General features: G+C 40.8%; 1 protein-coding gene across 4 annotated transcripts in view; it reads right to left on the bottom strand.

Annotated features, from left to right (window-relative positions):
• The window catches only part of DMD (dystrophin), a 2,041,544-nt gene that overhangs the window by 794,752 nt on the left and 1,228,141 nt on the right, over positions 1-18,651 (bottom strand). For all 4 annotated transcript variants that reach the window (XM_087871305.1, XM_087871306.1, XM_087871307.1 and 1 more), the window contains one exon: positions 16,782-16,931. In XM_087871305.1, coding sequence (XP_087727431.1) covers positions 16,782-16,931 — 150 coding nt within the window. The remainder of the gene's footprint in view (positions 1-16,781; positions 16,932-18,651) is intronic.

Genomic DNA, 18,651 nt, shown 5'->3' with positions numbered 1-18,651 from the left:
TCCTTCTTACTTTCTCTTTCCCCCCACCATCTTCTTCTTCCTACTTCCTCTTCCTTTCTCCTTCTCCTCCTCTCTTCCTCCCTCTCTTACCCTCACTCCTACTCTAATTTCCCTTGCCTTCCTTCATCCCTCTCTATTGCTGTATCCTTTTATGCATATGGACTACTCAGAAGGCTGAAAAAGTTATTTTTGACTGGTCCTCGCACTTTTGACCAGTCCTCGAACTTATGACTGTCCTCACATTTTACGTTTTTGCCCTATCTTGTCACCATGGTGAAGAGAAGCAGTTGTGAAATGAGTGACACGGTTGTTAAGAATGCTACAATGGGCATGATGACCAGTCATAAGTGCGAAGACCGGTCAAAAGTGCGAGGACCTGTCAGAAATCACTTTTTTCAGCCCTCTGGGTAGTCCTTTTGTGCACATGGACTACTCAGAGGGCTGAAAAAGTTATTTTTGACTGGTCCTCACACTTTTGACCAGTCCTCGAATTTACGACTGTCCTCACATTTTACGTTTTTTGCCCTATCTTATCACCATGGTGAAGAGAAGCAATTGTGAAATGAGTGACATGGTTGTTAGGAATGCTGCACAGGCATAAATGTGAGGATGGTCAAAAGTGCGAGGATCTGTCAGAAATGACTTTTTTCAGCCCTCTGAGTAGTCCCTATACACATAGCCATTGCCACCCAGTCACATGACCAGCTAGCCACGCCCACCCAGTCACATGACCTCCAAGCCACACCCACAAAATAAGCCACGCCCACAGAACCGATAGTAAAAAATTTTAGAACCCACCCCTGGTTGGGGGTCACCACAACATGAGGAACTGTATTAATGGGTCGCGGCATTAGGAAGGTTGAGAACCACTGCTTTAAAGTGAGACAGCCCACATGGCTGTCATAAACATTCCTCCACATTAAAGGGATCCCAGGGCTCTTTGGCACCAGGATATAAGTTGTAATATATCTGTTGACACAAGCAATGCTAGTAAATCGAATCCAAGTCTCCCCCTTCTCCCAATTGAATGGCAGTATCAATTTTAGGGATCTGACACCCTCCCACTCATGAAGGACATGCTAATCCACTTAGCCAAAGGAAAGGTGTTCACTAAACTGGACTTGAGGGAGGCCTATTACTGTATCAGATCAAAGAGGGAGACAAATGGAAACAGCCTTTAACTGTCCGCTTGGCAGTTTCCAATTCAAAGTCATGCTGTTTGGTCTGCAAGGGGCCCCAGCAGTCTTCATGCAATTAATCAATGAAGTGCTGCATGAACACTTATACAAAGGGGTCCTAGTTACCTGACCAACATTCTCAAATTTAGTGAGGTCCTCAAAGAACACATAAAGCTAGTGCGGCAAGTGCTGAAAAAACTCCTGGTCGCTAAGCTCTACGCAAAGCTGTCAAAATGTGAATTCCACCAAACCTCCCCTGACTACCTAGGCTACCGAATATCCAGCAGAGGGGTGGAAATGGACCCAGGAAAAGTAAAAGCAGTGCTAGACTGGCAACCCCCATGGAACCTCAAACAGCTGCAAAGCTTCCTAGGATTTGCAAACTTTTACAGGCAGTTCATACCAGCATTTGCAGAAGTCGCCTTGCCCCTATCAGAACTGTTAAAAACAGGGCCAAACCCTGCAAAGCCATGACCAAGCCAACCACTTGCTTGATCAATGGACTGTCAAAAAGCCTGCAAGAAATTAAAACGGCTCTTCACCGAAGAACCGATCCTTTAGCACCCGGACCCAGAATGGCATTTCATAATCCAAGCGGATGCCAGTGATGTGGCAGTGGTGACAGTGCTCCTGCAAAAAGACTCACAGGGACAGCTCTTACGCTGTGCCTATGTGTCCAAGAAACTAACCAACACTGAGAGGAGGTGGGCCATCTGGGAGAAAGACGCCTACGCAGGCTGCTGGGCTCTCCTCTCCTGAAGGCACTTTCTAGAAGGAGGCAAAGTGCCCTTTGAGGTCTGGACTGATCACAAAAACCTCGAAGCTCTAAAGACTCCTAGGAAATTGTCTCCCAAACAAATCCACTGGGCACAGTACTTCAGGCAGTTCAAATTCGAGTTGAAATACATCCCAGCAGGAAAGAATTTACTAGCCGATGCCCTATCAAGAAAACCCCAATTTGATAGTCGCAGGGGAGAAGTAGTCCACACCATCATTCCCCCCTCGCAATCAGCCACACAAGTCACCATCAGAGGCCTAACCAGAAGACAATTGGATCCCAGCTGGGACAAGCTAACGGTAGCACTGAAGGTAGTGCTCCCAGCCAACCAGTGGTTCATAGATAATAGGGATAACTTGACTATAAGGGATCAACTGGCTTGGAAGGGTCCAAAACTATATGTCCCCGCCAGTTTGAGGCTGGAAGTATTATAACGCAACCACGACTCAGGTTGGCCGGCCATTTCGGATTCTTAAAAATCCTACATTTGGCTAGGAGGCAATTTTGTTGGCCAAAAATGAAAGCTGATGTAGAGGACTACGTGAGAAGCTGTGCCACCCATGCAAACATGAAAATGAGACCATGGAAACCTCCTGGGCTTCTCTAGCAAGTTGGAAGCCCCAGCAGACCTTGGGAAGAGATTGCGATGGATTTTATAGTTGAACTTCGAGAGAGTACGGGAAATACGGTAATTTGGACAATAATCAATTTGTTTTCAAAACAAGCCCACTTCACAGCTTGTTCGGGATTACCATCTGTTAAAAAACTGGTGAAGATGTTCATCAAACAAATCTACCGAGTACACAGAATACCATGCCGAATCATCTCGAATCGAGGAGTCCAATTTACAGCAAACTTTTGGAGAGAATTCCTGAAATCGGTTGGATCCACACAAGGACTTAGTTTGGCTTTCCATCCGAGTAAGAACAGAGTAGTAAAACGAGTGAATGCAATAGTGGATATATCAGGTGCTCTGTGGATTACCAGCAGGAGAACTGGAGAACCTACTGCCTTTTGCGGAGGTGGCTTACAACAATGCTGTGCACAGTCATACCGGATTGACCCGCTTCCAGGTCACCAGCGGAATGGACTTTGTGCCCATGCCTGAACTGCCCAGGGAGTCTCCCTCCTCTAGGACCCTGAATGAGTGGATGGAGTGGCTGAGAAAAGTCTGGGAGAATACCAAGAAGACAATAGCAGAAGCTGCTGAGGCATACAAAAAACAAGCAGATAAACACTGATCTCTCCAACCCCCTTTCCGTGTGGGAGATAACAACCAAATACTTGAGACTTAGACTGCCTAGCAAGAAGTTAGGACCTAAATTCTTAGGTCCATTCCGAATAGTGAAAGTAATTAACCCAGTGACAGTATATCTTAACCTCCCACACATTGTAGGAAAAATACATCCAGTTTTCCACTGTAGTTTACTGAAGCCAACCATAAATTCTAGGTTAAGGCCACAAACTCAAGCACCCTCCAAGCCTATTGTAGTGCAGGGGGAAACCCATTATGAGGTAAAAAAGATCTTAGACTCTAGATTATATAGAGGCAGATTACAATATTTAGTACATTGGAAAGGATATTCTGTCTGAGGCTACCTGGGTTAAAAGTTGGAATGTCAAAGCAGACAGGCTAGTAAAGCAATTCCATGATAAGTTCCCTGATAAGCCAAAGGGTCCCCTGGGGGAGGGAGAGGTGGTTAGTATACTGAATGATTAACCACTATGCTACTCTTGTTTCAGGACATGCTTTTCTGACCAGGGTGTGTGTGTGTGTATGTGCGGCCTGTCAGACCTGGAAGCCAATTTTTGCATTAGGCCTTCAGACCTGCCACGTTTACTACTGTGGGAAACTGGGAGGGGGGATTGTATGGAGCATGGGTGATGTATAGTCATAATAACAATCCTTTCTCAGAAAGTCAAGGACAACTTGCCCTGCAGCTGGAAGGATGGAACTGGGAGGCATCTCCAGCTGGGACAGTGTTTTGATTGGACCATGTGATGGACTTGTGGGTGTTGGGCAGGGACTTGAACTTTTCTTTGGGTGGAGAAAACCTGGAAACTTTCAGATTCGGGTTTTCCCAGATGTGCCAATATGATATCTCTAATAAAATGGAACTTTGAGGAACTTCAAACCTCAGAGTCTTCTTTTGTTGGGGGTGTTACTTGGAACTCTGACACCTGGATTCATCCCTGCAGGTTTTTTGGCAAGATTTCAGAAGTGACTTTTTCTAACCTGCTTCCTAGAGCTGACAGAAAGTGACTGGGCCAAGTTCACCCAGTTATATCTTCATATCTAAGGCAAGATCAAAACTGATGGTGTCCTGGTTTCTAGCCCTGTACCTTAACCATTACACCAAATGGGCTCTGAATTGAGGAATCATGAATTATTATTATTCTGAAATAGTCAGTTGAAACCTTTATAAATGAAATAGCTGTGTGCCATGCTCTGAGACAGAAAATACTCTACTGACTGAATGTCTTTTGATTAAGTTATTATGTGTGATGGAATGTAGTAAGTAGGTGGATTTCCAGGAATGGGGGGGGGGCAGTAAATGGTATCTCAGTCCAGACATTCTTTATGAGAGAAAGAATGTGAAGACTGTCCCTCTCTAATTGTTCACCCAGTAAAATTTATCATTATTTCAGAGATATCTCCTTGTCCTCCCCAAGAAGGTTGCTCTATGGCAAGAGCCTTCTTTCTCTCTTGCTGATGATCCACTGTTTTGCTATCAAAGCTGGTTCACTGCAATGCAGCTCCCTGGATTTGAATATGAGCACTTAGGAATGATCAAAGACAATTTTTGGCTAGCTGTGGAGCCACCTATGAAGGGGAGTTTTTAAGAATTCTAGTTCCCTGTGTGAATTGTAAAGTCATAAAGTGGTTGTATAATCACTGGGCAAGTCTATCTTCCTTTCAGCAGTTTTTTTTCTAACCAAGCCTGGGTTTTCACTTTCACTTTTTGAATTTATTGTTTTACTTTGCTTTTTGTCTTCAAAGTTTGAATGGCTGGTTAAATGCTGATTTATTTCAATCCCTTGCTGGACTCTAGCTGTTCCTTTTTTCTCCTTTGATTAATGTTATTGTTTTGAATAACTTTTGTTTTCCCCATAAGAAAACACAGTGTGTTTTCGGATGGTGAAATGCTTTCATTTGATTTACATTAATATTGGATCCTTACCTTAGAATTTTTGCATTTTTTGTATTTGCAAAATATTTGGAGTTTGTTCCTTTTGAAGTTTTCTTTTAATCTTGGATCAAAATATCCAGAAAATATATTTCCTGTTTCCTGATATTTCAGCATTCTATGTCCCCTGAGCTTGTTACACAGAGCAACAATATATCACATTACACGCAATATACAGACTGTCACTGCGTTCTTTTATTTACCAGCTGAGCTCTCATTTCTGGACTATCAGACTTTCCGTAGCTTGCCAAGAATCCTTATCAGTAAGCTAAACTGTGCATGTCATCCACCCACATTCCTTCACACACCTTTCCTTTCTTCTCTTGCCAAGAGACGTCCGGCTGCTGAGAAGTAGCCGATAAGAACTTTTGCAAAAATGTAACAATTAATTTTTTTTTTTAGATAGTAAGATGTTTTATTTTCTTTATAACAAATAAATGAGTTTTATTAGAAGATATATCTTCGGGTTTTGTTTTCTTAAAGTATGCTTGCAAGGAAAAGTCTCGATCCACTCCTCTTAATCAAGGTGCGATTATCCCAAAAGCAGAATGGGATTAATCAGCGCCCTGACACAGACAACCATAATGTTGGCTGAAATCTGAGAAAAGGCTTTCTGGTAACATTCAATTTTTAGTTGAAAGTTTTTTTAAAAAAAGTTTGATGAGATGATAATGGCCATGGAAAACATGCTGATGCATGTAGCTTTGGATAAGTTTGATTCACAGAAGGATTCTAATACAAAGTAGGAGAGTTCACAGATGGAGAACTAACTCAGCCAATCGCGTATGTCTCTTTAAAGTTCAAGCCTGATTGAACCAGAAGCCTGACTGAAAAGAAAAGTGACAAATTGAGGGGAGATATGAAGTTTCTGTTTGTTTCTTGCATTACTGTGTTAACACCTGTTCCACCCCTTATTATGGTAGAGGAACAACATTTTGAGATTCAGGAAATTCTTGACTCTAGGAAATTCCATGGGACCACTCAGTACCTGGTGGCTTGGAAACACCTCCCCTTCTCACACAATGAATGGGTTCACAAAAAAACATGTGCATGTCCCTCAGTTAGTACGTATATTTCATCACTTGTACCCTGACAAACCTTGTTGATTTTATGTTTCCTTTGTATTTCCTTCCCTCTTTTAGTTTCAGGTGGACTTCCCATTTTTCTAGGGGGGTGGCATGTCAGATCCCAGATATTTCTATAGGGATGCTGGCATTTTGGTGGGAGGAAAGGGGGAGAAATGGAATAATCTCTATATGAAGTTTCTATTTCTCTGAAATGATGTAGTGTGGGAGGGGTTTGGTTAGCATTGCTTTAAATAGCTGGTTTTAAGTGAGAAGCTTCAGTTCTTGCCTAGATCTCTTGTTATCGCAAACCTTTCAAGGTTGACTCAGCCTTCCATCCTTTTGAGGTAGGTAAAATGAGGACCCAGTTTGTGGGGGCAATAAGCTGACTTTGTATAAAAAAGAACACCGCTTAGGGGGGGGCCGAAAGCCCTACTAAGCAGGTATATACAAACGTATGAAGGCTATTGCTTAACACATTGTAAGCTGCCCTCAGTCTCCGGAAAAGGGCGGCATATAAATCGAACCAATAAATAAATAAATAAATAAAAGCTCCTTTTGAAACAACTGCTTTTTTCAAGAGTCCTGCTTTCTTGGGAAGATTGGAGAGGCAAGACCTTACAAAGGATTTATTATACTTAATTGGAAAACCACTTCTATTTGGACTTTTTGGAAAGATAGACCCACTGTGGAGACTGAATTTATTATATTTAATTAGACAACAATTGATAAGAGATGCCATTAAAAAAATAAACATGGATATTTGATCCAGGATGAATTACTCTTAACTTTTGAGATGATTTGGGATAGATAAAATGCCATGGCAAATTAGTGTTCTTCCTGTTAACTATTTTGTCATTAATATAGTATACAGAATGACAGGTCAAAAATTTGCAAATAACTTTATCAATTTAAAAATTTTGGGGGAACTGTTTTGCAAGAAGTTGGAATCAATATTGTAATAATGTATTAATCAGTATTGAAGTAGGGGGATAACATGTGTATATATATGTTGGGGTTTTTTCTTTTCAATGCACTTTTTTAATTTCTTGATTGTTTTGTGGGGTTTTTTTTGTTTTTTTTAGGTTTTTTTGGTGTTTTGTATTTTAACTTCCATTTGAATAAAATAACAAATAGAGATTAAAAAGAGAGATATTTCCTTACCTAAACAGAGAAACATAATGACCAAGGCTGGGCAAAAAAGCAGTGGGAGCAGGAGCAACTTCTGGTCTCCTGCTGACATCCCTATTGAATTTCATTATGGGAATCTGGCAAGGAGCATTGGAATCCTTCCTCCCTTCCTTCTTTCCTCCCTCCCTCCCTCCTTTCTGAGTAGGGGACAGAGTAAGGGATTGCAAGACTGGCTGGGAAACTGTTCTGGAATGTTGAAAATGAAGACTGCGTTGCTGCCCAGAAGCGCAGCAGCAGTCAATAGCACTGAAGAAGCTTTCCCAAATTTCATTCCCCCAGGAGTCACAGGTCCCATTGGACAAATTCTGTTAGTTAGTCCAATTTGAGGTACTTTGGTTCCAAAATTGTTACTTTATGATGCCCAGTTAAAGGACATGACTACAAGGTTTTAAGTAATATATGAATATTGGGTATGGATGGGGAGAGAGGTTGGGCATAGAAGAAATTATTAAACACTTGGCTAGGTCTTTAAAAAAAACCTAGCTTTTTCTGCTGTTTCTTTGGAACAGAGTATTGGTTGGAATCATATGAGCCTTCCTGTCTCGTAGATAAGTCATTGCTTTAGAGTTCATGGGAGGTATGCCAGGTAAATAAAGGTAAAAGGCAGAAGAGGAATGTAAATAAGTATTGGTGCTGCTGCTAACATATGTTCTAAATGCAAAGATTACTATTAGACTATGTTAATGGTTGGGTCAGAGCTAGGGAGCATGCTTGCCTTTATTTCCTGATTTAAAAAGGGCTTTGATTATTTGCAAGCAGCTTTTTATTTCTTTACCACAGACAACTTACTAATTAGCTATTGCTGGATTTGCTCCTGTTAGACAGGGAGGCTGATAAATTTTATTAAAACCTCTCTTGAGCCAGGCTAAGATTCGATATTGGGATAAAACTCAAATATTAGAAATCCAAATCTTTGGTCAAGACAGAAGTGCCTCTTCCGTGCCAAGGTGCTGAGATGGCAAATGGTATTTGACGTAGGTACAGAATTGTAAAAGGGCAAACTGACCCTAAACAGATACATTCTGTTGTTTAATGTTTATTGCATCCCAAATGTCATGCATATCCCTGGATAAGGGGTGCTGCTTCCTTTTTGCCCTTGAGGCGTCTCCTAGCCTCTTAACTCCTTTTGTTATGTCTTGAGCTCCGGAGCTGAAAACCTGAGCCTGTGGGAACAGGGCTGTTATGTCTTTCCTAGAGATAGATTAAAGGGTAGCTTCTACGTGTGAAATGCATCACTCTCTGTAATACCTTTGCCTTTAAACTGTATAAATACATGGCCAGAAGAAGCCATCGACGTTCAGACCCTTTTCTTGTCTTTGGACTGTTTGAACCTTGCGCAATAAACTCTTTCCTGCATTGAAGAGCTTGCCCAGTCCGTTATTTTGTCTACAACAGCTGGCGACGCCGCCGGGACTAGGTGCAAGGCGATATTTCGCTGAGGACCGTTTCGACCCCTCGGGACCATCGGGAGGTCGCTCCTGAACATTCTCCAGGCACCGCGGAGATACGTCTCCGGGAGACAGCAGCGATACCCCCATGGCCCCGACGGTGCTCTGATCGAGTCCAAGAACCCTGCGGTGCAGGAAAGGTGGTCTGAACAAATTCCTGGCCAGGAATCTACGGAGTGGGAGCGTTTTAAGTGAGTATATTGTAAAAGAATTGTACCTGCTTCATTTGAAAGCAGACGGAGGGAATTGATCACTCCCTCGGACTTGGGGTGTCTACCCTAATGAAGTCCATGTCAGGTTGTGTGGGTGATTAAGCCGTCGCATTTCTCATTAGTGGCCGTGAGTTTCCAGGGCTATGAGTCGACGGCAGTGTGGTAGAAGGGATGGGGTTCAGAGCGTGCCAAATACTCCGTTGGCATGCATGTTAAAAGGTTTTGACAAGTATTTTAGCAACCCTTCCTATCCGAAAGGATCAAAGGATCAATTAAAATTCTTATGTAAACATGTGTGGCCACAAAGGGAGATGGGCTGACCCCCTCCCCCTCAGGGATGGTTAAGGGAAGAAACAGTGGATAAGTTGTGGGGAGTGATTGTAGTGAATCAGGATAAATATCCTGATCAATTTCAATATATTGATCAATGGGTGAGAGCCCTGTTGAAAAAAGCTGAGGATTTATTGCAATGTAGGGCTGAAACAGTCGGGTTATGTGTATCTGAACAGGCAGGAAAAGTAAGCAGGCTGCTGGAGGGAGTGGAGGAGGAAATCAGAGGTGTATGAGTGATCCTGGCGTGAAGTCAAAAGTCAAGGGGAGTCATTCGCCTAGAGGTAGCAGTCAGAGTGAGGGAGAGGGGGATGATGATGATGGTGATTTGGAGGCTGTGGGGGCTGTAGGTGGAGAAGAAAGAGCAAGGGGTTTTTTCTCCCCCCCTTCCTTTGGAGGGGAGAAAGAGGAAAAGAGATGCTTTTAAAACTTTTTTCTCCTTTCTGGTGTTTGTCTTGTTTTTTTTAACAAAATAGGCTGTACACCGCCCTGAGTCCTTCGGGAGAAGGGTGGTATAGAAATAAAATTATTTGGGAAAAGGAATTACTTGGGAAAAGGAATGCCCAAGACAGATGGTAAGAAGTAGAGGGATGAGAAGAGCGGATTTTGGGTCAGGGATGCGTGGGCAGCTCTCTGGGAGAAGGGGAGAGCGAGGACAGAGGAGAGGTTTGAGCAGAAGGTTGGACAGACAAGTTCAGGTTGGGGTTTTGGTAGAGGATTTGGAGAGGGCGCAGGGCAGCAGAAAGCAGACAGTATTGGATTGGCAGACATGACTCGGTCAGATTGAGGGGGACCAGGCTTGGAAGAACCCCCGCCTGAGCCATTAGTTACAATGAAAATAGGGGGTCAGTACAGAACGTTTTTGGTAAATATGGGAGCAGGAAGATTAGTTGTAAATAAGCAGATTGCAGCCCCCCAGATCCCATAAAATTCAGGTCCAGGGGGTATCAGGGCAAGCCATGGGGCAGCAGGTCTTGAAACCAGAGATGTGTGATTTTAAAGGAGCTGAAATCCAGCATGAATTTTTGTACATCCCTGAGTGCCCTATTCCGTTGCTAGGCAGGGATCTGCTGAGTAAATTAAGGGCAACAAGTTCTTTTGATGAAGGCAGTCAGAAAATGACTATAAGGCATTCCCTGGAGGAGATTTGGAGGTTGATGATAGGGAGACAGGTTGAAGAGAGAGAAGGGGGAGAAGTGGAGTTTGTTTGATGTGCGCTGAGGATAACCTGCCGGGTTTTGCAGCTCACCACCCTCCAGTGGTGGAACTAAAACCTGGAGTGGAGTCTGTGAGTATAAGGCAGCGTCCCGTTTCTTGGGAAGCTATTTGTGCTATTTATGAAAGCATTCAGAGATTTGGAAGCGGGGTTTTTGGTGCCTATTTAGTCCTCCTGGAATACTCCAATTATCCCAATTAAACAGTTAGATGGGTCTTACAGCCCGGGGCACGGTAACTTTACACCCGGCCATGTCGAATCCATATACCCTGTTAAGTTTAATTCCACCCCGGGCTGAGTGGTTTTCTGTTATTGATTTAAGGGATGCATTCTTTACAATTCCCATTCACCCCGTAAGCCAGCCACTGTTTGCATTTTGAGTGGGAGAATCCTTATACAGGAATGAAAATGCAATATACTGGGACTCGGCTGTCTCGGGGATTTAAGACCTCCCCCACATTGTTTAGAATAGCAGTAGCTAGAGACTTACAGTATTATGTGCCTCAATAACCAGGAGACACAATACTGTAATATGTTGATGATGTTTGGATCAACAGGACTGACAGAGGATTTATGATGGGAGAATACTAAGATGAATGCATGATGATGTTAGATTTGTTACTAGAGTGTGGTTATTGGGTATCAAGAAAGAAAGCTCAATTGGTGAAAAGGAAAGTTAGATATTTGGGATACAATATAAGGGTCATCGAGCTTTAGGACCAGAGCAGAAAAGGGCGGTCCCAATGCTGGCAGAACCCCGAACAAAAAGACAACTGAGAAGCATTTTAGGACTAGCTAGCTTTTGCTGTAATTGGATGGGGGGGGGGACAGGAAAAGCTCTGGCTTTATCGAATTTGCCTTTGAATTTGTACGTAAACACCGATAGAAATATTTCTGGGTACTTACCCAGCCTTTGGGAAGTTGGCAACAATCTGGAGCCTATTTGTCAAAATAATTGGATGGGGGGGCCAAAAAGCTGGCCCCACTGTTTGAAGGTGCTGGCTGCAAGTGCAGAATTGATTCAGAATTGTAATAAACTTACTTTTTCTTGTCCTATACTCATGCACTCCCCTCATGAGGAGCAGTCTGTGTTGGATACTAAGGGACATTTGTGGATTAGTGGGCAAAGGCTGACAAAATATCAGGCAATTAGGAGTGAGAATCCACAGGTGTGTCTGGTGGTGTCTAACCAATTAAATCCAGCAACTTTGTTGCCTACGGAGTCTGTTTCTGAGCATGATTGTTTGCAGGTATTGGAGGTTTATTCCACCCGACCATGTAAATAAGGTAAATATGTATGTTAGGTGGCCTGATTTAGGTCATAAAGGGGGGGTTTGGAATATGGAGATGGTACAAGAACTTAATAAGCAAATTGAGAGATTCCAACAATATGTGATGGAATAGGTACCCCCTAGATTAGTAACTTAATGTCACTCATTTGAACCTGGGGACCAAGTGGAAGATGGAAGGGATCTTTTATTGGTATTATGACTTCTCCACTTGCTATTAAGATTGCAGAATCAAAATCATGGATCCATCGGACATGAGTCAAGGCAGCAGCTGACACCGGCTGGAAAGTGTCCGTGGACAAACAACATCCAACAAAACTGACATTTGAATGTGCTTAAAGAAAGCTTTTGTATTCTATATATAGGTTACCTTGATGTGTATCTGCTGATGTAACCCGCTGTAAGCTAAAAAGAGGATGGAGCACCTGCTCTCTTGAATTGGTCCGGAACTTGGATCCTGACAAGAGATTGAAGATCATTGTGGATCCATGTGGGAGGAAAATTGGGTGTGGGCACTTTGAGTAATTGGGGTAGTAGCTTTATTGATTATTGTGTTTTACAGATATAAGCAATGGTTTTGTGGACAACCAGGGCCCATTTGATTTCTCAGTCGTTCCGATTCCTAATATTTCCCCAACCGGCTGCGGAGTGTGAACCTCTTACAGATGAAAGAAGTCCCTGCTTAGGACACCCTGGAAGCTGCCTTTTGATGCAAAAGAACAGAAAAGAGAATTTTCTTTAAATGTGTTGGTTTTGTAATTGTGGGTGTGAGTGTTGTTGTTGCACTCACTGTATTGATTGTGTTTTATGTATAAGCTGTAAAGTAGAGTGTGACGTGAAAATTATAGAGGAGGTGCTAGTACATTATTTGGTAATAAATCCTGAAGAAGTCCCCTTGTAATATTATCTGAAAAGGGAAAAGCTGAATATACCTGAAATTCCTAGTCATGTAACAAATACCTTTGTCAAATTGGCAGAAGACATAGCCCACACTCTGAATGTATCAAATTGTTTTGTTTGTGGAGGAACTAACATGGGAGAAAAATGGCCATGGGAAGCTCAAGGAATTAAAATTATTCCAAAATATTAGAAATGGATCAGAAAGGTAATCTGTCATATAATAAGGGTAAGGATGGAGACTGGACATTGAATACTAGTCTGGTAGGGAATGTGTGTTTTCAGGGAAAAATTGTGGCAGGCTGTCATCAGGTAGGAAACCTCATATGTACAGGAAAATGAGAAAGTAAGATATGGTGGTCAGGAGGTAATGCCACAGAGGGAACTGATAAAAGGGCCCTGTTTAAGGTAAACGGGTTATCTTTTTTTAAAGGGTCCTGATAATCAGGCCCTTGAATGGCTGGCTCCTGATGGGCTATACTGGATATGTGGTAAAATGGCATATGGGGTTCTACCGAAATCTTGGTGTGGAGCTTGTGTCCTGGGAATAATTGGACCAGGATTCTTTTTGCTTCCCCGTAAAACTCGACAGGTTTTAGGTGTCCCGGTATATGATGAGGTGGGAAACTTAAGACAAAGAAGACATGTAGATACATCTGCAATAGGAAAAGTTAGGGTTGGAGGTAACCAACATAGTTGGGGAAGTGAAGAATGGCCTGCGGAGCGAATTATTGAGGTTTATGGACCAGCTACATGGGCGGAAGATGGCATGTATGGCTATCAGACCCCTATATACATTCTGAACCGTTTAATTCGTCTGCAAGCGGTGGTTGAAATCATCACCAACGAAACTGTAAAAGGTCTTACTCAATTAGCTAGGGAGAGTGTCAAATCAAGGACATATCTTATGCAGAATAGGTTAGCCTTAGACTATTTGTTAGCCAAGGAAGGAGGGGTATGTGGAAAGTTTAATTTGACTAACTGCTGTATAGAGGTTGATGAAAGCGGAAAGGTTATTAAGGAAATAACAGACAAAATGGTTGAAATAGCTCATGTGCCAGTCCAGACTTGGAAAGGTCTTAATTTACAGGACATGTTTTCAGGATGGTGGCCAAAGTTACCTGGCCTGCAGGCCATTTTTGGCCTGGTGGGATTAGTAGCTGCAGGGTGTATTTTTCTCCCATGTATTTTACCTCTGTTTGTTAACACTATTAAAAGTCTATCCTTGCTGGTGGAACGTAAGACAACTGCTCAGGTGATGGCTATGTGGGATTACAAACGGCTCCAGCAGGAAGAGGATCTATGGTGTGACTCGTCTGGATAAAGATGAGTCACAAAGGGGGGTATGAGCCAGGCTAAGATTCGATATTGGGATAAAACTCAAATATTAGAAATCCAAATCTTTGGTCAAGACAGAAGTGCCTCTTCCGTGCCAAGGTGCTGAGATGGCAAATGGTATTTGACGTAGGTACAGAATTGTAAAAGGGCAAACTGACCCTAAACAGATACATTCTGTTGTTTAATGTTTATTGCATCCCAAATGTCATGCATATCCCTGGATAAGGGGTGCTGCTTCCTTATTGCCCTTGAGGCGTCTCCTAGCCTCTTAACTCCTTTTGTTATGTCTTGAGCTCCGGAGCTGAAAACCTGAGCCTGTGGGAACAGGGCTGTTATGTCTTTCCTAGAGATAGATTAAAGGGTAGCTTCTACGTGTGAAATGCATCACTCTCTGTAATACCTTTGCCTTTAAACTGTATAAATACATGGCCAGAAGAAGCCATCGGCGTTCAGACCCTTTTCTTGTCTTTGGACTGTTTGAACCTTGCGCAATAAACTCTTTCCTGCATTGAAGAGCTTGCCCAGTCCGTTATTTTGTCTACAACACTCTAACATACAAATGTTCCATGTTTAATGAAGATTTATAATGAAATTTTAAGTAATAAACAATTCCCTTGTTACTCTTATTACAGATTCTTAAAGCAATCTACTGGTTCTTAGGCTGAAAAGTAGGAAGTTACTGTTTGGTTTGAGTTCCCATTGTTCTAAGATTGGAAGACTGAAAATATTTTATGTTTTGTTCCATTTGAAAAAAGCCACTTTAGAATATCTAACCTAAATATATATACTTGTATATGTATGCATACATAATTAGTACAGGGGAGAAATCCACTTATCTTTGCTATCAGTTCGCAAATGGGAGCATGTGTGCTCGCTTCGCTTGTGCGCAACACCTCTGCACATGCACAGAGTGTCAAAAATGGGACATGATGACGTCTGGGCGAGTGGGCAGAGCCTCCCACCACCGGCACTACTGGTTTGCCCATGCCAGATAGAACTGGCTGCATTTCACCACTGATTTAGTACCAATTAATAGAATTGCAATTGCAATCAGGTCTTCCTTAAACTCACACTAGAGGCATCTGCTTGGCTACAGTAAGCAAAGTATACTATATCAAGTAGACAAATGTTTCTGGATATTGTCAGCTTTAATAAATATTATCAAAGACTACTAAATATGATAGCTCTATAACACAAGCTCCAGAAGAGATGAACTTCTTTAGTACCAATTAATAGAATTACAGTTGCAAGAACCTTGGTGGCACATCAGACTAAAGTGCTGTTAAGTAGCACCAGCTGCCTCCAATTACTGTGAGTTCAAATCTCACCAGGCTCAAGGTTGACTCAGCCTTCCATCCTTTTGAGGTAGGTAAAATGAGGACCCGGATTGTGGGGGCAATAAGCTGACTTTGTTTTAAAAAGAACACCGCTTAGGGGAGGCCGAAAGCCCTACTAAGCAGGTATATACAAAAGTATGAAGGCTATTGCTTAACGCATTGTAAGCCGTCATGAGTCTCCAGAGAAGGGCGGCTTATAAATCGAACCAATAAATAAACAATAAATAAATAAATCAGGTCTTTCTTAAACTCACACGAGAGGCATCAGGTTGGCCACAGTAAGCAAAATATACTACATCAAGTAGACAAATGTTTCTGAATCTTGTCAACTTTCAGACAAATGAGCTTTCACTCCTGGAATTCTTACCAATAGCAATGCTGACTGGAGAAATATAATTTGATATGAACTCCACACAAACAGAAGTTGACAAATTTGGAAAACACTGAAATAAACTTCTGGTCTCACTCACTATGGCACCTATATTCTTAAATTCTTTTCCATATTTTTGCCATTTCTCTCAAAGAAATATTGATGTCTCTTAGATAGTAATGTGAAAACTTGAGTTTAGCTGTAATGGGGCATACCAATTTACATTTCTAAAGTGGAAAAAAGGCTCAATTTCTAATTTAAAATTGCCATTAAATAAATGTATATAGTTTGGGGAGGGTCTTTAGAAAATATTTTATTAATGTAAAACATTTTAATAATCTCTAGCAAGAAAAATAAAATTATCTTAGAAATGTGTGTAATTAAGAAAAAATTAGGAATGTACTGCATAGGTAAACTTTTTTATTCTTAGTTTGAGAAAGTCCTTTTATTTCTTTATTTTCTTTATTTTCTTTCTTTATTACTAGAGAAAACTATTATTAAGTATCTGGTCTACTAAAAAAAGTGAGTATTCATCCTAAAGGACTTGAACATAAGCAAAGCAAAACTTTATTATAAATTGTTTTTGTTAAAGTATTTTGCCTCAGGACAGTAACTTAATCTGACTTCAATGTTAAAGTTGTAACTTTAATTACAATACAAACAATAGGGGATTGACTATAATAGACCTTTTTGAAAATTATTTCCTGCATCCAGGGAAAAACAATAGATCCTCATTCACTGGCTAATTCCATTATGACTTCTATTATCTAATTTTAATAATATTGTTGAAGAAACAGGAGCTTGTCTGTAAAGAAGATTTCTCAACACCATTACATTTAAGCATGTATCCTGAGGGCAGGGGAGGAGGCTAATGCATGCTGTTGCTGTAAGTACATGTTCCCAATCACACATATAAACTACAGCTTCATTACTAATATGTCTAACCTTGATCAAGCGATGGTTGGCCTCTTTGAGTCTACTGTCAAGCTTATGTTTTACTTCAGGGGTCAGTGATGCAGTACTGAGTGCTTTTCCTCCAGTTTCATTTAATTGGTTCAGTATTCCCTTGTGTGGAGGTAGTTCTTCCACTTTTAACTAGAAAAGACCAATGCAACATTTAAAATGAATAGCAGAATTTTCAAGTTCCTTATCTTCGTTTCTATTGATTTATCAGCTGAGGCAAATAGACTCAAGAGCTCAATTCAGAACAAAATATCCACAACTTTTATTCAAGGTTTATATGCCTCTGGTTCAAGAACAATCCTACAAGGGATGAAGCATTTGCAGAGAGTTTGGAATACTTCAAAAATATTTTCATACTAGTATAATAAACTATTATGATTTCTTCAAATAAAAAAAAATTGCATACCTTATTTTCCTTTTTTTTTTTTTTAGGGTGGGGCCATAAGGAGAGATCTCTGGGGAACAAGACAGTGTAACAAATTATGATTAGATCCTGAATTGTTGGGAGAGATTTGGATTTTACAGAAGCTACAGCTCTGGATGGACACTTTATTATTATTATTTTAATACATATCAATATCAATACATGAACAGTGAGGCATCTGGGTATCATTCATTTGGATACAAGTAGTAATGGTAGTATTAATAATATTTGTTACTTTAATCATACTTATGTAATTGTAATGTTATTATACATATTTATGTTAAAATATAGGCCTTCATTATTTAGTTGTTCGGTATTTTAGTCCGCCCTTCTAATGTATAATTAGAACAGTATAATTAAAACATACATAATGCATCTTTACATCTAGCTATTACTTTTAGTATATTATATAGAAATATGTATAATAATATTCACCCTATTTCTTTTTTCTGCCTCTGTTCTAGCTCCTAGTAAAGCCAATCTTGTGTTACCTCAATATTTCCTCTATCCATCATCTCTTGTCAGTTTTAATATTTCAATTCTTATTCATTTTTTGACTTGCCTCCCAAACTCCTCTCTTGGGTTTTTATCTCTATCTCTATCTTTCCTGTTTAACCTAAGTATTTCTTCCATCTCTACTATCTTTTGCTGCCAAGCCTCCAGAACCTCTGCCCAAGTCTCTATCTTCTTTTCAAGAATATCTTTCTGTTTCTCCAGAACCATTTTTTTGTCTTTTAGTATGTATTTTCCCTGAATTGTTTCATAAGACTTTATTGCCTTCTCCTTCTTGTCTTCTTGTTTTATTTGTTGATTTGTCTGTTCTATCTTTTCTCCTGATGTTTCTATTATCTCCTCTATTTCCTGGGCTTTTTGATCATTGTTCATTATCCCTTGTTGAACACTTTCTAGCTTCCCATCTATGTTATTCATTAGATCTTTTATCTCCCTGTGATTCCTTATCATAATATCATAAATGCTTTGAAACATCGACACCATATCTTTTTGCAACCCATTTATTACCCCCTGCTGAAACATCTTGTCTTCTTTTGATAAGTCCAAATATTGCTTCGTAGTCTGTCAATGGTCTACCACCACCCCAGAGTCCCAATTATCTTTGACCTCAGAAAGTCAATCTGGAAACCATTTACTAAATCCTGATGTTGCTCCTCAGTGGATGGACACTTTAGAAATGATAGAAGCATTGCATGTCAGAAATTTATTTATTTGTTTAATTCAATTTTTACAGTTGCCCATCAAGTGACTGTGGGTGACGAACAATTACAAAATCAATTTAAATGTACATAAGCATAATACATACATACATACATACATACATACATACATACATACATACATACATACATACAACAGATTATAGTTTTCATACAGATTATAAATGTCATGGACAGGGCGCATATCTCACACTCT

Source organism: Pantherophis guttatus, chromosome 5 (genome assembly GCF_059756535.1).
Source record: "Pantherophis guttatus breed Tessera chromosome 5, ASM5975653v1, whole genome shotgun sequence".
Taxonomy (NCBI): domain Eukaryota; kingdom Metazoa; phylum Chordata; class Lepidosauria; order Squamata; family Colubridae; genus Pantherophis; species Pantherophis guttatus.
Note: the sequence above shows the minus strand (reverse complement) of the source record. Positions and strands in the feature narration are given on the sequence as shown.